The sequence below is a fragment of the Rana temporaria genome, chromosome 7, assembly GCF_905171775.1.
Source record: "Rana temporaria chromosome 7, aRanTem1.1, whole genome shotgun sequence".
Lineage (NCBI taxonomy): Eukaryota > Metazoa > Chordata > Amphibia > Anura > Ranidae > Rana > Rana temporaria.
In genome coordinates, this window is record NC_053495.1 from 5,628,528 (window position 1) to 5,650,703 (window position 22,176).

A 22,176-nucleotide genomic window follows, 5' to 3' on the forward strand; every position below is an offset into this window, starting at 1 on the left:
TTCCATCAAGACGCTTCGCAGCTCCCAACGGCGTCCGGAGACACATGTGAAGCCGAAGCGGACTTCGCGGCCCCCGGAGCGCGCACGTGTTCTCGTCATCGGGGACCTCTAGTTATAGAAATCGATTTCATTGGTTTAGCAGCGTGGAATTAAAGTGGACCTGTCATCAGATTTATGTTTTGTAATTAATGTGTCAATGTAAACCTTCCGAGTATTTATTCTCTCTCACTGAGGTCACATGACTCCCCCTGACAATGACGTCATCTGCCTTTCTCTCCAGGAACGGAGCCATCTTTATTGAGGCATCATGCCGGCTCAAAGAGGACGCAATCCTGTAAATCCTGGTGCCTGTGCAGTCCTTGGCTGTGTTCACAATACTGGCTGTGATAAATAAAATTTTAGCTGCACTACCAGTCAGTGGCGGCCGCTCATGCGGGGCACCGGACCATGGATTCCAATGGGTTTTTTGTTTTTTCTAAGCACGTGATTAGAGCTTCAGGCTCTAGTTGGCTTCAAAAGAGGGTGGGCTCGGGGCGCAGTGCTCTGCGCCCCGAGCCCAGTCCTCTTTTAAAGCCAACTAGAGATCCCACCCACTTGTGTGACTTTAGCGAATTAATATTCGCTAATGTCTTCCTCCTTCTACTCCCGGCCAATCAGGAAGCGGGTCCTGAGACCTGATTGGCCGGGAGTAGTCCTAAGACCCCGATTGGCCAGAAGGACAATCGACTGCCGGGACTCGGAAGGTGATGCAGGGGGGGAATGCCGAAGCCGTTTCCTGGGTAGGGTAAGTGCGGGGCTGGTGGGCGCTGTGCGAGCAAAGCGGCGATCGAGTAAGCAACCGGGGAGGGGGTGAGGGGGCCAGGTTTGTTTGCCGCCCCCTCAAAAAAAAATTAAGCACCAGTCGCCACTGCTACCAGTTCAGAACAAGCATTTGGGGGAATACCTCCTTCTTCTAAAGTGCAAGCAGTACTGTGTTCACAAATGTCTGGCACAGATCAGCCCCCCCTGCTGCAGCCTTTCGCCTTGTGACATGCTACAAAGTCACTGGGCCGGATTCATAAAGAAGATACGACGGCGTATCTCCTGATACACCGTCGTATCTCTGAGTCCGGCCGTCGTATCAATGCGCCTGATTCATAGAATCAGGTTACGCATAGATCTCCCTAAGATCCGACAGGTGTAAGTGACTTACACCGTCGGATCTTAGGCTGCAATCTGACGCTGTCCGCTAGGTGGCGCTTCCCTTTGTTTACGCGACGATTTTGCAAATGAGGAGTTACGCCGATTCCGAAACGAACGACCGCCCGGCGCTTTTTTTTTTACGTCGTTTGCGTTCGGCTTTTTCCGGCGTATAGTTACCCCTGCTATATGAGGGGTGGCTAATGTTAAGTATGGCCGTCGTTCCCGCGCCGAGTTTTGAAATTTTACGTCGTTTGCGTAAGTCGTTCGCGAATACGGATGGACGTAATTTCCGTTCCCGTCGAAACCAATGACGTCCTTGCGACGTCATTTAGAGCAATGCACACTGGGATATGTACACGGACGGCGCATGCGCCGTTCGTAAAAAACGTCAATCATGTCAGGTCAACACACATTAACATAAAACACGCCCCCCCCTTCCACATTTGAATTACGCTGCCTTACGCCGCTACGCCGCTCTAACTAAGGGCGCAAGTTCTTTGTGTATAAAGAACTTGCGCCCAAAGTTAGAGCGGCGTAACGTATCAGAGATACGTTACGCGGGCCGGACAGATACGCCGATGTATCTGAATCCGGCCCACTATGTACAGTGTGATTACCGGGGGAGGGGAGACTGGGGAAATGCTTGTCATGTTACGTTTTTGGTTGTAACATGACAAAATGTGGAAAATTTCAAGAGATATGAATACTTTTTCAAGGCACTGTATCTATACTATGCCTGGGGGATCCCCTTGAAAGCTGGAACTCACTGTAGTAGTCACTGCTACTACACTGATCCTGAGAGGCTTGCCTGAGGCCCCGTACACACGACAGAGTTTCTCGGCAGAATTCACCGAGAAACTCGGTCAAAACCCGGATTCTGCCGAGAAACTCTGTCGTCTGTACAGTTTTGGCTCGATGGAGCCGCCGAGGAGCTCGACGAGAAAATAGAGAACATGTTCTCTATTTTCTCGTTGTTCTATGGGAGAAGGCGGCCCGCCGAGCTCCTCGGCGGCTTCATCCCAGAACTCGACGAGGAACTCGACGTGCTTGGCACGTCGAGTTCCTCGGCCGTGTGTACGGGGCCTGATGCATTGTGAACACAGGAGTATGGCTGCTCAGCACAGGCACCATCAAGTGAATTCTTTCCATTTTGTCAATGACAGCAAAGTGTTCCCTGATTGGACTAAGCGGGTCAGTGACATCACGCTCTCCACCTGATCCAATCAGAGAATGCTTTGCAGAGAACATTTTCCAGACGAGGAGACACACATTTCAAATAAAATCACTTTTTATTGTGTTAACTTAATAGGTCATTTTGTCTTTCCGGCTGTGCGCCGGGTTGTCCAGCACCCCCTCCCCCCTCACCCAAACGGTGCTGGTGATCGCTTCCATCTGTAGCAGCAGAAAACAAAGGGTTAAGTTAGACTTTAATAATAATATTTACACTAATAATAATAATAATATATAGTCCGTCTGTACAACAAAGGCAGCTCATTGGTTGGGGGGGGAGGAATTTGGTGCCGGGCCAAGTCGCGCTGGGCCAGGTTTTAGCGCGGCAGCGGTGCTGGAAGGCCTAGCGTATTGGGTAAACTTGTTGGCGCAATTTCGAAATAAATATTTGAGGGGTGTTGAGTTGAGTTGAGAGGTATCTTAATATAGCGCGTTCTTATACCGAAGCGCGTGTCATGAAATAATGCGGAGTGTTCGGTGCACATTGGAACTTCGGAGATGTAAGTGGTTAGGTCTGTCCGTTCACGAGGAACCAGAGATGGAGATGTGAGCTGTAAATTTTTAATTCTTGCTCCCAGCTGTTAGAACCTTGAGGAACCCTTGAAGAACTCCTGAGGAACCCTTGAGGAACCCTTGAGGAACCCTTGAAGAACCCTTGAAGAACCCTTGAGGAACCCTTGAAGAACCCTTGAGGAACCCCTGAGGAACCCTTGAGGAACCTTGAAGAACCCCTGAGGAACCTTGAGGAACGCCATAATGGTGCCATAAATGGTGACTTCTCAGGAAGAGTCTTCTGAAATGACACTGAGGTTGTCGTGTTTAGTGTTGGAGAAAATGTGGCTTAGCAGAGTTTTAGGTACCTCCAGAATCCATAAGCGCCCAGCCGTAACACGCCATGTCACCAGTCTGCAAGCTGAATCCTCAGTAGAAGAGGGTCAGTAAGAAGGCCACTCTTGGAGTGTGTCGGAATGGTGATGGTTTAGAAGCGCGGTAAGGCGCAGTCTTTGGTAGAGGTTAGGGTGACAAAGCAGTACGTTGTTATATTGTCCCAGTATTGATACAAAGGTCCATCAAAGTGTCACAAGTCTCAGACGGCCCCCCCCCACAGAGGTTCTCCCACACCACGCTTAGTACAGTTTAGAAGTTCACGACTTTTGGGAGTCCCCCTCACCTAACTTGAAGCACTGCGAGGGCCCCGTTCGGCCCTTTGGTGTCCATGCGTCCGGCGACTCCGCACTTTGATCTTGTCCTCCAGGTGTTTCCATTTCTGGGCTTTCACTTTCATGTTTAGAGGTGGTACCGGTCGGCCTGGGCCTTTTGCCGCCGGCACCTGAGGAGCTCCCTGGGGGCCCGGTGGGTGCGTGGCCCGGCCCTTGCGGGCCCACAGCTCCTCGCACATCTGCTCGCCTTTAGATCCTGGCTGTTGGACAAGCCGCATAAAGTCCTGGTACCACCTCATCGGTGGAACGCGATGGGGCCCGAGGGTCTCCTCCGCTCGGTAGGTCGGAATGACTTCTAGGTTCAGCTGGAGGAGGACCTGCGTGAAGCCGTGTTCTGAAGAGTGGCATAGATAGGTCCCGGTGTCACGCCTCATTACTGTGCGCAGTAGGATGCCACGATCGGTGCCGATAATGCGCTCATCAAACTGCACCTGAAAAGAGAACCCAACGTCACCATGTGCAAACCAACAAGGAGAAACATACAGTATGGCCCAGATCCACGAAGAACTTACGGCGGCGTATCTATAGATTTGCCGCGTAAGTTCTACGATGCGCCGGCGTATCTTTGTTTTGTATTCACAAAACAAGATACACCTGAATGTGGGCTAGACCCGAATGACGTACGTCTTAGTACGCCGTCGGATCATAGGTGCATATTTACGCTGGCCGCTAGGTGGCGCTTCCGTTGATTTCCGCGTAGAGTATGCAATTTAGCTAGATACGCCGATTCTCAGAACGTACGTCCGCCCGGCGGATTTTTTTACGTCATTTGCGTAAGGCTTTTTCCGGCATATAGTTACCCCTGCTCTATGAGGCGTACGCAATGTTAAGTATGGACGTCGGGCCAGCGTAGAATTTTCCATCGTTTACGTAAAACGTTCGCGAATAGGGCTTTGCGTAAATTATGTTCACGTCTAGGCATTGAGCGGGCGTAATTTAATTTGAAAATTCGACGTGATACTGAGCATGCGCCGTTCGAAAAAAGCGCCATTTACGTGGGGTCATGCTTAGTTTACATAAAACATGCCCCCCTGTTCCTCATTTGATTTAGGCGCGCTTACGCCGGAACATTTACGCTACGCCGCCGGAACTTTAGACGCAAGTGCTTTGTGAATACAGCACTTGCCTCTCAAAGTTGCGGTGGCGTAGCGCAACTACGATACGCTACGCCCGCTTAATTTTACGCCTATCTACGTGGATCTGGCCCTATATATTCATCAGGTTGGTGGAACTTTAAGACAAAAGACAGTCGGCAGTAATGGTAATGCCAGTGAGCCCACCACAGCTCCAAAGGGAATATGCACCCCGTACCGTACCAAGAGAGGAGCAACAATTATTCTCAAATGCATAGAAATTATACTGTGAGGATTTCTAGCTTTTCAAAGGAGAGGAATGGTCAGCGTTGCCAACCGTCCGTATTTTTACAGACAGTTTGTAAAAACGGGCACTTTTCCCCCCCGTTCGTAAATGTCTGTGGTTGCGGAAATGTGCCAGTAAAAATAGCCGAGATCAGTTCGGCTTGGAACTGCGCATGGAGATTGGAGGCAGGGGGTGATTGGAGGCAGGGGGTGATGGTGGATGCAGTGGCACCGCAGAGGGGGGTGGAGGCAGGGGGCAATGGAGGCATGAGGAGATTGGAGGCAGGGGGTGTTAGTGGCAGGGGGTTATTGGAGGCAGGGAGTGATGGTGACTGTGGTGGCACCGCAGAGGGGGATGGAGGCAGGGGGTGTTGGTGGCATCGCAAAGGGTGGGGATGGAGACGGGGGTTGTTGGTGGCACCGCAGAGGGGGGTGGAGGCAGGGGGTGATTGGAGGCAGGGGGCCTGGGGAAGATTGGAGGCAGGGGGAGATTGAAGGCAGAGGGAGATTGGAGGCAAGGGGAGATTGGAGGCAAGGGGAGATTGGAGGCAAGGGGAGATTGGAGGCAGGGGGAGATTGGAGGCAAAGGGAGATTGAAGGCAGGGGGAGATTGTGGCACCGCAGAGGGGGGTGAAGGCAGGGGGTGTTGGTGGCAGAGGAAGATTGGAGGCAGAGGAAGATTGGAGGCAGGGGGAGATTGGAGGCAGGGGGAGATTGGAGGCAGGGGGAAATGGAGGCAGGGGGAAATTGGAGGCAGGGGGAGATTGTGGCACCGCAGAGGGGGTGTTGGTGGCAGAGGGGGATGGAGGCAGGGGGTGATGTGACTAAATAATTTTCCCTTATTATATAGAAAATAACAAAAATATGTTTTTTTACCTTAATATCTACCTTAAAGGGATCTACCTTAAACCTCCGAGGCATTGTGCCTCTTACCTCTTTCCTGGGTGATTCTGGAGACTTCTGATGAGTCCACGTGACCCTGGCACGCAGGGATTTGGGGAGACACTCTAGGAATGCTGTACTTCCCTCCACTCCAAACAGGCGCTTCTCCTGAACAGTCGCCCTCTGCTGCTCTGTATGGAAAGAGATGGAACTTTATGAAGTGATGTCCACACACAAGAGATGAGGGTCCAGGAGCCCCAGAACTACAAGCCCCAGTAGGTAAACCATGATGGGGCTTAAAGTGGTTCTAAAAGTAAAATAAGTTTGTTGTCTGAGCCCCGAAATGCATTAACTTCTTTTGTGGTCATAAACCATAAAAATCCAATGGAATTATAATAGTGCTGTGGTGCTCTCATCCTTTCTACCTTATTGGGGGGACCCTTGAGGACCCCCCAGGTGATAGAGGGTGGCCTCCTGACTATAGATCTCACCCATCTTTAAGTTCCTGGTCCAGTGCTTCATGAACACAGTATCATAACACACTAGTAGATAGTGCTTTGTGCAGCGTCTGTTATTTTATTTGTTCTTTTAAATTGTTACTGCTTTCATTTGCTGTCCCCAGGGATGATCATAAGTGGACACTCACCTCCTGAGCACAGACTGCTGGGGTCGCCATTTCTCACATCCTGCCGACGAGACCTCCTGGAGGAAGAGGACAGAATCAGTACACTGAAGAGACTGATACCGAAGAACCCCTCTAAACAGTATGTGCACCACCTTTAAATCATATACGAGGAACCAAAACCTTAAATATCTCAGCATCATTGTGCTATCAGTCAACACAGTGTATGGCAGGGGCGGATCCGGGGGGGGGGGCAACGGATCAATTGTTGTCCGTCCGTCCGTCCGTCCCCCCCCGAGAAAACAGCGAGCACTGCAGGCTGTGCTGATGCCGACTCCCATCAGCCATTGCTGACAGGCTCTCCTATTGACTACATTCAGAGCCAATGGCTGGTAAACTAGAACCAAGAGGATTATGGGACATGTAGTCCCGGATACCAGCAGGCCCCAGGATGATTCCCTGAGAGGACTGCAGCCCCCAACATGCAGAGCGGGAGGGGGAAGAGAGAAGAAGAGGGACCATGAGGGTGGAGGGAGCCAGTGATTTTATTATTATTATTGTCCAAGGTAAGAACTTACCTCCCCCTCCACCTGGCTGCATCCACCCTGTCCTTCCCTCCACCTGGCTGGAACCACCATTTCCTCCCCTCCACCTGGCTGCATCCACCCTGTCCTCCCCTCCACCTGGCTGAAACCCTCATTTCCTCCCCTCCATCTGGCTGCATCCACCCTGTCCTCCCCTCCACCTGGCTGCATCCACCATGTCCTCCCCTCCACCTGGCTGCATCCACCATGTCCTCCCCTCCACCTGGCTTAAACCACCCTGTCCTCCCCTCCACCTGGCTGCATCCACCCTTTCCTCCCCTCCACCTGGCTGCATCCATGTCCTCCCCTCCACCTGGCTGAAACCACCATTTCCTCCCCTCCACCTGACTGCATCAACCCTGCCCTCCCCTCCACCTGGCTGCATCCACTCTGTCCTCCCCTCCACCTGGCTTAAACCACCCTTTCCTCCCCTCCACCTGGCTGCATCCACCCTGTCCTCCCCTCCACCTGGCTGCATCCACCCTGTCCTCCCCTCCACCTGTCTGAAATTTCCTCCCCTCCATCTGGCTGCATACTTAACATGGCCTACGTGGGACTGGCGTAAGGTTACCCCTCATATAGCAGGGGTAAGCTTACGCCTACGCAAACGACGTAAGCGACGGTTACGCGACGCGAATTCGTTCGGGAATCGGCGTATCAGGCTCATTTGCATAAACAAATGAGACCTGAACGTAAACGCCACCTAGCGGCCGGCGGAGTAATTACATTTAAGATCCGACAGTGTAAGTGACTTACACATGTCGGATCTTCAGTGTATCTATGCGAAAATGATTCTAGGAACTCCATCGTAACTGTACTCAGAATATGGCCCAATGTTGGGGTGTCGGAAAGTTCCTGCAGAATTCAGGAACCGGTCAGTCTAGGCCCCAGGCATCCTTTGCCTACCTTGATAATGGCAGAACTGCACCAGAGAGCTTCTTTAAAGGGGCACTCTACTGAATGCTGGACTGGATACGTCATGTGGGGGGGACAGTATCACTCACCTCTTTGTGTTGGGTAGGTACCGCGTGCAGCTGGTCCCATCCCAGGCGCAGTAGGGATCCCGGGCCAGGCAGCACTCTGCACACGCCTTCCCGTAGATACCGCAACGATGCAGGGGCACCTGGGAAATGCCGACCGCTGAGCCCACGTACAGTTGTTGCTGGGGAGACGGCAAACACACAAAACGTCAGACGGAAGACGGTAAATATTGACAGGGACATCGGCAAACACTGTCCGTCCTGCTTACCCGCTTGGATGACAGCTGCATGCTGGTGATCGCCGAGCCGTTCTGCACACAGAAAAGAACAAATAGGAAGAAGTAAATCTACAGGATTCATATAGAACACTGGACTGTTTCTAGGCTCCAAATGTCACTCGTCTCTAATGTCACCCTTCTTGGGGTGGATGGGGGGGTGGGGGCTCAAGTGCAACCCCCGACATCACCAAAGGGCTGCACATAAAATGAAGTGAATATTCAATCTCAGAGACAGACACCCAACAGGATATAGTCAAAGGCTATATGCATGATGCAAGAGACGGTCAGAGACTGCAGACATGATACAAAAGATGGTCAGAGACTGCAGACGTGATACAAGAGATGGTCAGGGACTTCAGACGTGATACAAGAGATGGTCAGGGACTTCAGACGTGATACAAGAGATGGTCAGGGACTTCAGACGTGATACAAGAGATTGACAGAGACTGCAGACATGATACAAGAGATGGTCAGAGACTTCAGATGTGATACAAGAGATGGTCAGAGACTGCAAACCTACTACAAGAGATGGTCAGAGACTGCAGACATGATACAAGAGATGGACAGAGACAGCAGACATTCTACAGGAGATGGTCAGAGACTGCAGACATAATACAAGAGATGGTCAGAGACTGCAGACACGATACAAGAGATGGACAGAGACTGCAAACATGATACAAGAGGTGGTCAGAGACTGCATACATGATACAAGAGATGGACAGAGACAGCAGACATGCTACAGGAGATGGTCAGAGACTGCAGACATAATACAAGAGATGGTCAGAGACTGCAGACATGATACAAGAGATGGTCAGAGACTGTAGACATGATACAGGAGATGGTCAGAGACTGCAGACATAATACAAGAGATGGTCAGAGACTGCAGACATAATACAAGAAATGGACAGAGACTGTAGACATGATACAGGAGATGGACAGAGACTGCAGACATGATACAAGAGATGAACAGAGACTGCAGACATGATACAGGAGATGGACAGAGACTGCAGACATGATACAAGAGATGGTCAGAGACTGCAGACATAGTACAGGAAATAGTCAGAGACTGCATACATGATTACAAGAGATGGTCAGAGACTGCAAACATGATAAAAGAGATAGTCAGAGACTGCATACATGATACAAGAGATGGACAGAGACTACAGATATGATACGAGACGGTCAGAGACTGCAGACATGATACAAGAGATGGTCAGAGACTGCAGACGTGATACAAGAGATGGACAGAGACTGCAGACATGATACAAGAGACGGTCAGAGACTGTGAACACTTTATAAAAGTTGTTGAAGACAGGCAAGATGCTTGAAATGATAGTAATAGACTGGAGACACATTACATGAGACTGTTGGATATCCCTGCTATAACCGGGCAACAGGGAACCACAGATTAGTGTCTGCAGGGGCTATGAGGGCCACACATAAAGTACCAAAGGCCCCCACAGGTTGGGCTCCAGGGGTATACTATACAGTAACACCAAGCCGTCAATTCACAAATGTTTTCACGCAACTTTCACCCAAGATTTACACATTTTTTCCGATTGGATTCAGTTAGGAAAAATTAACTTTTTAATGTGCATCGAATACCAAAACTGTTTTAGTTTTGGACAGAGGAGGAAAGAGTTAGGACCCCTGTCAGTTTTTTTTTGTCTTGTTATGGAGATCGCCCGTCACTTCCTGTTCCAAAGACACAACAGGAAGTGTCTGGACAATTGAAGTGAACACAATGGGGGGGGGGTGGATTTACTAACACAGGAGCAATCAGAATCCGGTGCAGCTGTGCATGGTAGCCAATCAGCTTCTAACTTCAGCTTGTTCAATGAAACCTGGAAGCTGATTGGTTACTGTGCAGAGCTGCACCGGATTCTGCAGTTTTAGCAAATCTCCCCCCATTATCATTATTCACAAAAGCAAAGTCAAGATTCACTTTGCCACGTCAGCAACCTTTTGCTCCTCTAGTAAATCACACCACTGTACTTCGTAGAATCATCTCCTGGGTGGAGTTCCAAAACTGCCCACAAGATGGCATCTTGCATTGCGGTCAAACAACAGGTGCACTTTAATTCCACCGATTTTTCATTTTTTCCTCCCACCCAACTTTCTTTGTCTTATCTGCTTTTGGTTACCTTGAAGACTTGCAGCTCCTCCAGGACCAGCTCCTCCCGGTGATGCCAGCTGTGTTTGGGCACCGATATGACCTTCAGCACCGAGCCAACATCTGGGGAGAGATAGAAGCAGCATGTCAGGACCAGTGGTGGCTGGTGGTATATTTTTTTTGGGGGGGGGCAAACATTTACATGCTTTAAAAAAAGGAAAATTGGAATCCATGTGTCCGGCGCCCCATATGCCGGACGCATGGATTAGGGGGGCGGCGCCCCATATGCATTACGGGCCACCACTGGACCTCTGAGTGATCTATGAAGGCTGACAGCAGCTAAAGTGTAAAGTCGGGGTACCTGTTCCGATGAACATGACATCATACTCTCCATCGGCGGCCGCCACCCTGTCCACGGTCAGCTGGGTTAAGGTGACGCCATTGTGACTGCGCAGGAAGATCGGCCTTCCAGATCCTGGCACCACGGGGTTGAACATGAGCGGGTGGTTGCGGGCGAACTGCAGGACGTCGTCCGGAAAGTTTTTGGTGGAATCAAAACTTCCAAATGTTTTACTGGGGCACTAGAGGAGGGGGGGGGGGCAGAGAAGAATCGGCTCAGGGAAGGCACCAACATGAGACATATCGATGTACAATCACTACATAGATATCTAATATATCATAATATGACCCCTCCCCCAGTATCTCGTTACTCACCATGCCAGGCCGGGGGTACGGCACTCTGCCCTGGTAGGACACCCACTGGTAGTTGGGCCCCTCCTTGTGAGCAAAGGGCCCCAGGAAGGCTCTGCGGATGTCATTCATGGTGTAGACGCAGATCGCTGAGCCGCGGAACACCGAGCTAAGGAAGGAACGTGGAACAAGAAACCGTTTTAGGCGACTTTCACATATAAAGCAATATGGGACAACGTTGTATCTTTTCCTGCACCAATCCAAAATTCCGAGATCACCCACATTTCCTTTTCTGATATCAAATGAAAGTCAAAAACACACAACATAAAAATGGTTTATCAAAAAGATCATCAAGAATGGTGAGTGGTGAATGGTGAGCAAAGCGCAGTGACCCAGAGCAACTAAAGTTGGCCATACAGGTTTTTTTTTTCATTCAGCTGGCAGAATATCCAAACAGTGGCTGCATTTAATTGGATGCAGCTGCAGTTTGGCCAACATTTTTCAAAATAAGTATGTTAGGCTGGAGGAGGCCGTTGGAGCCACCAACTTAGCAAATTTAGGCCGGTTGCTTAGGAACCGACCAAAATTTGAGCCGTGGATGGTCGGCCTATTTACATGTAAGATGGCATTTACCAACTAGTGAGATAATAATTATTCACCTGGAGGTTGAGAAGAGAGCGTAGATCAGAGGATTCCTTCTGTCTCTGGTCTGCAACAGGAAAACATCACCTATGGAATGGAAAGAGAGGAAGAGAGAAAAAGAAGAGAAAAGAGGAGACAGAGAGACAAAGATAGATAAAGAGAAGAAGAGGAGAGAGAAGAGGATGGAGAGCGTGAAAAGGAAAAGAGAAAAGAGCAGAAATAAGGAAAAGAGGAGAGAGAGAGAAAAAAGGATAAAGAGGGAGAGTGAGAGAGAAGAGGACACAGAGACGAAGATGGATAAAGAGAAGAAGAGGAAAATCGAGAGGAAGAGAGAAGAGTATTGAGAGGGAGGAGAAGAGGAAAAGGAGGGAGAGAGAAGAGGATGGAGAGCGTGAAAACGAAAAGAGCAGAAAGAAGGAAAAGAGGATAAAGAGGGAGAATGAAAGAGAAGAGGTATGAAATGGAGTGAGAGAAAAGGATAGAGATGGAAAAAAGAAGAGAGATGGAGAAGGAAAGAGGAAGAAGAGAGAAGAGGAGACAGAGAGACAAAGATAGATAAAGAGAAGAAGAGGAAAATTGAGAGGAAGAGAGCAGAGGATTGAGAGGGAGAAGAAGAGAAAGAACAAAAAGAGGGAGAGAAGAGACAGAGAGAAGAGGATGGAGAGCGTGAAAATGAAAAGATTAGAAAGAAGGAAAAGAGGAGAGAGAGAGAGAAAAGAGGGAGAAAGAGAGGGAAGAGGTATGAAATGGGGAGAGAGAGAAGGATAGAGATGGAAAAAAAGAAGAGAGATTGAGAAGGAAAGAGGGTGAAGAGAAAGGAAGGAGCGAGACGAAGAGGATAGAGAGCAAAGACATAAAAGAGAAGAGACGGGAAGAAAAAGAGAAGGAAATGACAGAGTGAAGATAGAGAAAGAGAAGAGAATAGAAGAGGAGAAAGAGAGAAGGAAAAAAGGAGAGAGAAGAGAAGACAGAGAGAAGAGGATAGAGAAAGACGAGAATGGAGAGGGGAAAGAGGAGAGAGAGAAGAGGATAGAGAGCAAAGACATAAAAGAGAAGAGACAGGAAGAAAAAGAGAAAAAGAGAGAAGGAAAAAATGACAGAGTGAAGATAGTGAAAGAGAAGAGGATAAAGAGAGAATAGAGGAGGAGGAGGAGAAAGAGTGAAAAGGAGAGAGAAGGAAAAAAGGAGAGAGAAGAGGATAGAGAAAGAGACGAGAATGAAAAGAGGGGAGAGAGAGAAGAGGATAAAGAGGGAGAAAGAGAAGAGGAGAAAGAAGGAAACAATTAGAGAGAAGAGGAGACAGAGAGAAGCAGATAGTGAAAGAGGAGAGGATTGAGAGGAGGAGAAAGAGCCAAAAGGAGAAGGAAAAAAAAGGAGAGGAGCAGACAGAGAAAAGGATAGAGAAATAGGAGAGGGAAAGGAAAGAGATAATGAGGAAAGAGAGGGAGAAGAGTATAAAAAGCAAAGGAAGAGGGAAACAGAAGAGGATGGAGAGGGAAACAATGAGAGAGGGAAGAGAGGGAGAGAAGAGGAGTGAGAAAAGGGTAGAGAGATAGAGAGAGACAGTAGGTATAAAAAGAGATGGGGGGGGCAGAGAACAGATGGAGCGAGGAGACAGAGGAGAGGAGAGAGAAGGACACAGAGAGAACAGACAGTTATTTATCAGGTCAGACAAACTATGCTGAAATCATGTTGTAAGTTTTTTTTGTGCCTTTCAACACTTCTCTCATCCAATTCTCTAGTCCTCTGACACATTCTGTTATCTTTCGGCTTAAAAATAGAATTACAAAAAAAGGACAGAAAGACGTTTGATCTACACTAAATCACAGATCTAAGAGAAAAATCCTGAGCACATTATTGGGCGCAGCGCCATCATCCCGCACTGCGTCCAGATGTAATGTGCTTTTCATCAGCTAACAAATAGTGTAGAGAGATGACAGGTGTCACCGAGTCTTCTACCCCGCAGAAAGACTACCACTGCGTCCTTAGAAGGGAACTCTGGCGAAGGGCCTTTTGGGGCCCCTGTAGTCCTACTTCACCAAAACCCAACTGTGATCCAATCATCTTCAATCCCAACTCCGAACCTTCTGTACTAACAAGCTGTACACAGCCATATACAAGTTGGATAAATGGCTCTATATTTAGGATCTATCTGGTCTATAAACCAGAGGCTCTAGATCAAGGGTCTCAAACTGGCGGCCCTCCAGCTGTTGCAAAAAGTCCCATCATGCCTCTGCCTGTGAGAGTCGTGCTTGTAACTGTCAGCCTTGCAATGCCTCATGGGACTTGTAGTTTCACAACAGCTGGAGGGCTGCTAATTTAAGACCCCTGGTCTAGATAGACAGTTGGATAAATGGTTTGATATTTGGGATCTATCTGGTCTATAAACCAGAGGCTCTGGATAGACAGTTGGATAAATAGCTCTATATTTAGGATGTATCCGGTCTATAAACCAGAGGCTCTGGATGGACAGTTGGATAAATAGCTCTATATTTAGGATGTATCTGGTCTATAAACCAGAGGCTCTGGATGGACAGTTGGATAAATGGCTCTATATTTAGGATGTATCTAATCTATAAACCAGAGGCTCTGGATGGACAGTTGGATAAATGGCTCTATATTTAGGATGTATCTAATCTATAAACCAGAGGCTCTGGATGGACAGTTGGATAAATGGCTCTATATTTAGGATGTGCCCAGTCTATAAACCAGAGGCTCTGGATGGACAGTTGGATAAATTTTCCTATATTTAGGATGTATCTGGTCTATAAACCAGAGGCTCTGGATGGACAGTTGGATAAATGGCTCTATATTTAGGATGTATCCGGTCTATAAACCAGAGGCTCTGGATGGACAGTTGGATAAATGGCTCTATATTTAGGATGTATCCGGTCTATAAACCAGAGGCTCTGGATGGACAGTTGGATAAATAGCTCTATATTTAGGATCTATCCGGTCTACAATCAAGAGGCTCTAGATCAGGGGTCTCAAACTGGCGGCCCTCCAGCTGTTGCAAAACTACAAGTCCCATCATTCCTCTGCCTGTGGGAGGAGTCATGCTTGTAACTGTCAGCCTTGCAATGCCTCATGGGACTTGTAGTTTCTCAACAGCTGGAGAGCTGCTAGTTTGAGACCGCTGCTCTAAATGGACAGTTGGATAAATGGTTCTATATTTATCACGTCTATAAACCAGAGGAACTCATTCGAAAATACTTACGGAGCTCATCAAAATAAGTGTCCCCTCCGCCGTCGGTTCCTGGCATGCTGCAGACCAGTCGCGCCTTCAGGAATGTCGTCCATTTATTCACTAAGCTCCGCTGACCTCCCACATCATTCTGGAGAGGGCGAGAGAACGTCGTGATTTATACAAAAGGCCGATTGAGAAAGGAGGATGACGACAGCAATGAAAAACGATAAAATGAATGTTTATGATAGAACATCTTGGCGTCAATATCTCCTGTAACAATTTATTACCCGGCAGATCTGTCCAATCCGAGCGTACGACTGTTTGACGCCTCCGAGCCCCTCGACCGGCGTCTCCCGGAAGAAGAAGTAGATTTTATCGTCGTCTTGGTTCTCGCTTTCCGGGATCCAGAAAACTTTCACAAACTTCGGCTCTGAGATACAAAATATGGAAGAAAAAAAAAATCAAAAATGTGCTCATTTGGTAACAATTTAACTACTTTACCCGGGCCATAGTAAAAAGACGGCCTCCGGGTGGCTCTATAAATCTGGGAGGCCGTCTTTTTACGGCCTCGGGTCCTCCGGCCACCGCGATGTCTGCCAGGTACCCGCGATCGGCAGTTTCAGAGCAGGGACGTGGAGCTCTGTGTGTAATGATGAGGTGTAAACACAGAGCTCCATGTCCGGTCAGGGAGAGAGGAGACTGATGCTGTGTCCCTTGTACATAGGGACACAGCATCGGTCACCTCCCCCAGTCAGTCCCCTCCCCCCACAGTAAGAATCACTCCCAGGGTACACATTTAACCCCTTTCCCGCCCCTAGTGTTAACCCCTTCCCTGCCAGTCACATTTATACAGTAATCAGTGCGTTTTTATAGCGCTGTTCGCTGTATTAATGTGAATGGTCCCAAAAATGTGTCCGCCATAATATCGCAGTCCTGACAAAATTTGCAGATCGCGAATTGCCATATTACTAGTAAAAAATAAATTAATTAATTAAAAAAGTCAGAATTTTATCCCCTATTTTATAGCCACTATAACTTTTGCGCAAACCAATCACTATATTGCGATTTTTTTATTATTTTTTATTTTTTTACCAAAAATATGTAGAATCGGCCTAAACTAAGAATTTTTGGGGATATTTATTATAGCAAAAAGTAAATAACATTGGCCCGGATTCACGTAGGAGATACGCCGTCGTATCTCTGAGTCTGAGGCCTCGTATCTTGGCGCCTGATTCAAAGAATCAGATACGCCAGAATTTGTCTAAGATACGACCAGCGTAAGTCTCCTACGCCGTCGTATCTTAACTGCATATACGCTGGCCGCTAGGGGCGTGTACGCCGATTTACGCCTAGAAATATGTAAATCAGCTAGATACGCCAATTCACGAGCGTACATCCGGCCGTCGCATTACAAATACGCCGTTTACGTTAGGCTTTTTCTGTCGTAAAGTTACCCCTGCTATATGAGGCGTAGATGAGGCGTACCAATGTTAAGTTTGGACGTCGGGCCAGCGTCGAATTTTACGTTGTTTGCGTAAGTCGTTCGTGAATAGGGCTGTGCGTAATTTACGTTCACGAAGAAAGCATTGGCTTTTTGCGGGTTAATTTGGAGCATACGCACTGGGATACTTTCACGGACGGCGCATGCGCCGTTCGGAGAAAGCGTCATTTACGTGGGGTCACAATACATTTACATAATACACGCCCACATCTTCCACATTTGAATTAGGCGGGCTTACGCCGGCCTATTTACGCTACGCCGCCGCAACTTTGCTTGGAGAATACTGAACTTGCCTGTCAAAGTTGCAGAGGCGTAACGTAAATAGGATACGTTACGCCCGCACAAAGATGCGCTCTCCTACGTGAATCCGGGCCATTGTGTTTTTTTTTCAAAATTGTTGCTCTTTTTTTTGTTTACAGCGCAAAAAAAAAAAAAACCGCAGAGGCGATTAAATACCACCAAAAGAAAGCTCTATTTGTGGGGGAAAAGGACGCCAATTTTGTTTGGGAGGCACGTCGCACGACCACGCAATTTTAATTTAAAGCGACGCAGTGCTGAAAGCTGAAATTTCCGCCTGGGCAGGAAGGGGGTATATGTGCCCAGTAAGCAAGTGGTTAATAAACATTTGCGTCCACTGACGGATTCTGCCGATCGTCATGTGGCGTCAGGAAGATCGCCGGATGGCCCTTCTGGTCACATTGGACTTTGTACAGATTTAGGAAAGATTTGTGACGGGAGACGGAGTGAAGAAATTACGTTTTTTTTTTGGCACCAAGAATCAGCGCATTCCCAGGAGGCAGGAAAAATGAAAGATGACATTTGATTGGCTGTCACTGTCGCGCTTTCCTTTGTCCCCATTTATTATACAGTCGGTGACCTTTTTATTACATATGTTGCTATTTATAGCTGTAGCGGAGTTAATGTCCGATTATTATAACTCATAAATCACTCCTCTCCAGACAGCAGACGGCCGCTCCCCAGATATCTCCCACGAGGGCAAATAAGGTGTGTGTGACCATTCCCGTACTGAGCCGCCCCTCTGCCACCAGTGCCAGCTGTGCCAGTATTACAGCACCCTCTAACAATCCTCCAGTGCCCCCAGCCAGCGTTGGCCCACCCTGCAGCCCTTTAACCTTTAACTTGCTTACTGGCCACTTAACCCCCCCCCCCCCCCGCCCAGACCAATTTTCTGCTTTCAGCGCTGACGCACTTTGAATGACAGTTGCGCGGTCATGCAACACTGTACCCAAATGACATTTATAATTTTCCCATAAATAGAGCTTTCTTTGGTGGTATTTGGTCACCTCTGCGATTTTTATTTTTTGTTAAAAAAAATTAAAAACATGGATTAAAAAAATAAATAATACAAAACCTTTTTTTTATTTTGTTATAAAATTTTGCAAACAGGTAGTTTTTCTCCTTCATTGATGTACGCTGAGGAGGCTGCACTGATGGGCACCGATAGGCTACACTGATGGGCACCGTTTGGCTGCACTGATGGGCACCGATAAGGTGGCACTGATAAGGCGGCACCGATAAGGAGGCACTGATGGGCACCGATAAGGCGGCCCTGGTGAGCTTTGAGAAGTGGCACTGGTGGGCACTGAGAGGTGGTACTAGTGGGCACTGAGGTGGCACTGAAGGGCATTGATAGGTGGCACTGGTGGGCACTGAGAATTGTCACCAGTAGGTGGCACTGATAGCTCTCAGTGATGGGCACTGATAGGTGGCAGTGATGGGCACTGATCAGCACCACTGATGGGCATTGATAGGTGGCACTTTTTTGCACTGGCAGGCGGTACAGATGAGGCGGATATGCCTCTTCCTCTTCGGGACCAATGTCCCTTGCACAAAAGCCGGTGATCAGCTTTTTTTCTTCCTCATGCTGTGAGGAGGGGGAAAAAAAACAATTACTGAGCTTTTGTTTACATCATGTGATCAGCTGTCCCTAACGACCAGTGAATAGCGGAGCCGGCACCCACCAGCGTCCTTAATGATTAGTGACTAGCTGGTTGTTAAGGAGCCGGCACCCGCCAGCGTCCTTAGCAACCAGCCAATCACTGGTTGTTACAGATACTGGCACATGCCGGTGTCCTTAACAACCAGCTATTTACTGCATAGCACATTATAAAGCAACACATTGTGAATCCGGTCTTAGAGTTGCCACCAGAGCAGTGGAAATATTCCAATGGAGAGAAATGTCTAAGAGGGGATTTCCCGAATGTTGGAATTTCCTGTTGATTCTACAAGACAGGAAGTGAAGGGAAATCTCCCCAAATGGGATACCCTACTCTATCCAAATGGCTTTTCGATGTCCTCCTAGTTTCCGGCAGCACCCAGGCCCCAGTGTTTCCTACAGGACAAAGAAAATGTGCCAGCAGATGGCGCTGCCGTCTCCAGGAAACTGACCGTTCAGCCAGCGGGAATCGTGCTGCTCAGTGCGCAGCGGCGGGCGCCGCCCCAGGCTGCGGAAGATGGTGAAGTCCCGTCCCATGAGGTCCGTGGCGACTCCGGAGTACATTTCATCTCCTGGGGAAAGAAAAAGGTGTAGATAAAAATTACGCGGTGGAAAGATGGGACACAATAGAGGGATTTACTAAGAAGAAGAAGTGAAATGGGAGGAGTTTATATTTCCTTCAGACGTCCAACTCTGAGCAGGAGGACGCTTCTTCTATAAAATTTGACAGTTTCACATTCCATGTACCAAAAAAGGGTGGTCGGCTCCATCTAGTGGCCATAGTAATGTATTTTCCTGATTCTGTTATTTTGGGGGGAAATTACCACACATGGCCACTAGATGGAGCTGATGATTGGAGGAAATACCCATATAAGACACATTATAACATTATTAATTCTATTATTAACTAGAATGCCAAAGCAACCAGAGGCGGCTCTAGGCTTTGTGAGGCCTTAGGCATAACTTGACATGGGGCCCCACCCACACCCAAGATGGGAAAAATAATTCAAGGACAAGAGCCTCTTCCCCACAACCCTGGCCGGTGGTTGCGGGGGTCTGCGGCCAGGGGGGGGTTATCGGAATCTGTAAGCCCTCCTTTAACAAGATAGCCCCCAGATCCTGCTCTTTAATAAACAAGGGGCGGGGGGGCCACCCGGTGATGTCACCTGGTGAACCCGCCCCCTTGTGACGTCATTGACTAAGGGCATGCTGGGTGATTGACGTCACAAGGGGTGGTGTCACCGATATTCACTGGTTGTTAGGGACCCTGGCGGCCCCCCCGCTCCTGAGTCAGGGCTCTTAACGCCGCTTGAGCGCAGCAGCGTTAAGGTCCCCTGTCCCTCAAAACTGGGGTAATGCATTGGGCAGGTTAGGCGGCCGCGAGGCCCCTGTGAGTGTGAGGCCTTAGGCTTCTACTTACCGATAAGCACTGAAGCCGCTGCATGTTTGGGGTCGTATGGACAGCGGCCTTTCCCATCCTCCAGCCTGCTGATGTCCAGCTTGAACACCGTGTCCTGCAATACAGACACAACGCCGTACAGTTTTCTGCCGCAAAACGCAAATATCCCAACGTGTCCAACCAAAGAGCCCAGCAAGCTGGAAATTGCACATAAGGAGTGCATTAGCGGCCCCTCGAGGGTACCGGTCACCTGTCCTGCGAGGCCGCTCTAGCCAGGGCCGTCTTTAATATTGATTGGACCCTGGGCAAACAAATTCTTGCCCCCCCCCCCCCCCCTTCACGCAATTTCACTCTCCACCTGCCTGCACACCATGGACTGGGGTGGTGAGGGGACCCATCAATAGGGGTTTACATTGACCACCAACGCAATAGGGGTTTACACTGACCACCAACGCAATAGGGGTTTACACTGGCCAGCCATGCAATAGGGGTTTACACTGGCCACCAATGCAATAGGGGTTTACACTGGTCACCCATGTAATAGGGGTTTACACTGGCCACCAATGTAATAGGGGTCCACACTGGCCACCCATGTAATAGGGGTTTACACTGGCCACCAATAGGGGTTTACACTGGCCACCAATAGGGGTTTACACTGGCCACCAATGCAATGGGGGTTTACACCGGCCACCAATGCAATAGGGGTTTACACTGGACACCAATGCAATAGGGGTTTACACTGGTCACCCATGTAATAGGGGTTTACACTGGCCACCAATGTAATAGGGGTTTACACTGGCCACCCATGTAATAGGGGTTTACACTGGCCACCAATGTAATAGGGGTTTACACTGGCCACCAATAGGGGTTTACACTGGCCACCAATAGGGGTTTACACTGGCCACCAATGCAATAGGGGTCTACACTGGCCACCAATGTAATAGGGGTTTACACTGGCCACCAATGTAATAAGGGTCTACACTGGCCACCAATGCAATAGGGGTCTACACTGGCCACCAATGTAATAGGGGTTTACACTGGCCACCAATGCAATAGGGGTTTACACTGGCCACCAATGTAATAGGGGTTTACACTGGCCACCAATGCAATAGGGGTTTACACTGGCCACCAATGTAATAGGGGTATACACTGGCCACCAATGCAATAGGGGTTTACACTGGCCACCAATGTAATAGGGGTATACACTGGCCACCAATGCAATAGGGGTTTACACTGGCCACCAATGCAATGGGGGTTTACACTGACCACCCAATGTAATAGAAGCATTTACAGTAACCACCAATGTAAGGAGGGGGACCTTCACACTGGCCACTAGTGTGAATGAGACTAAAACTTCAAGGGACAAGGGAATATAACCTGGGATAGTTGGCAGGTATGAGGCGGCTGCTTTGGGCCCCACAGCAATGACACACAATGCCACCCAAACAATATACAGTACAGTAGACCAACACTACTGTTAGTAGGAATGTAGAACATCCCCCCCCCCCCCCCGGATTCTTACATCTGTGCGTTGTCCCACGTGCAGGTAGCCGCAGGCCGGGTGGAAGGCTCCAGTGCCGCAGGTGTACAGGTGAGTGCGATTATACAGCTGAAGGATCTTCACATAGTTCATACATTCTACCTGCAGGGGGGGGGGGAGAGAAATATTTGTATGAGAAACAATGTCACAACTTGCACAATTTATGTGTTTGTTCCCGGCAGGTCCTACGCATGGCCCCTCCCCCACAGCAGACATCAGAGTGAGGGGGGGGGGGGGGTGACAGCGCCTGGCCTGCTGGAATTTACTAAGCAAAACTCCACCCTGAACTCTCCACTCAGCAGATTAATAATTCCAATCTCAGCAAAAGCAAAAAAATAAAATAAAACACACATAACAACCCAACTGGTGACGGCCCCACAGCAGCGGCCATGACAGCGCCCCCTCTAGGCCTCTGCAGTGGTCTCCACTTCCACCAACTTGCCCACCGGGGCAATTTCGAAAAAAAGTTAGCACACGTGTTACAGTTAACCAGACCCGGACCATTATGCAGGTTAAGGACCAGGCCCCTTTTTGCGATTCGGCACTGCGTCGCTTTAACCACTTAGGACCCGGACCTTTAGGCAGGTAAAGAACCCGGCCAGTTTTTGCGATTCGGCACTGCGCCGCTTTAACTGACAATTGCGCGGTCGCGCGACGCGGCTCCCAAACAAAACGGACGTCCTTTTTTCCCCACAAATAGAGCTTTCTTTTGGTGGTATTCGATCACCTCTGCGGTTTTTATTTTTTTGCGCTATAAACAAAAATAGAGCGCCAATTTTGAAAAAAATGCAATATTTTTTACTTTTTGCTA

General features: G+C 48.8%; 1 protein-coding gene across 3 annotated transcripts in view; it reads right to left on the reverse strand.

Moving 5' to 3' along the window:
* Positions 1-2,452: 2,452 nt before the first annotated feature.
* The window catches only part of SEMA3B (semaphorin 3B), a 68,949-nt gene continuing 49,225 nt past the window's right edge, over positions 2,453-22,176 (reverse strand). For all 3 annotated transcript variants that reach the window (XM_040358769.1, XM_040358770.1, XM_040358768.1), the window contains exons 5-18: positions 21,348-21,467; positions 19,847-19,940; positions 18,879-18,998; positions 15,256-15,398; positions 14,999-15,116; positions 11,799-11,868; positions 11,164-11,308; positions 10,811-11,030; positions 10,481-10,572; positions 8,328-8,369; positions 8,083-8,240; positions 6,519-6,574; positions 5,924-6,063; positions 2,453-4,063 (exon numbers count right to left, since the gene is read on the reverse strand). In XM_040358769.1, coding sequence (XP_040214703.1) covers positions 3,584-4,063; positions 5,924-6,063; positions 6,519-6,574; positions 8,083-8,240; positions 8,328-8,369; positions 10,481-10,572; positions 10,811-11,030; positions 11,164-11,308; positions 11,799-11,868; positions 14,999-15,116; positions 15,256-15,398; positions 18,879-18,998; positions 19,847-19,940; positions 21,348-21,467 — 1,998 coding nt within the window. In that variant the 3' untranslated portion in view covers positions 2,453-3,583. The remainder of the gene's footprint in view (positions 4,064-5,923; positions 6,064-6,518; positions 6,575-8,082; positions 8,241-8,327; positions 8,370-10,480; positions 10,573-10,810; positions 11,031-11,163; positions 11,309-11,798; positions 11,869-14,998; positions 15,117-15,255; positions 15,399-18,878; positions 18,999-19,846; positions 19,941-21,347; positions 21,468-22,176) is intronic.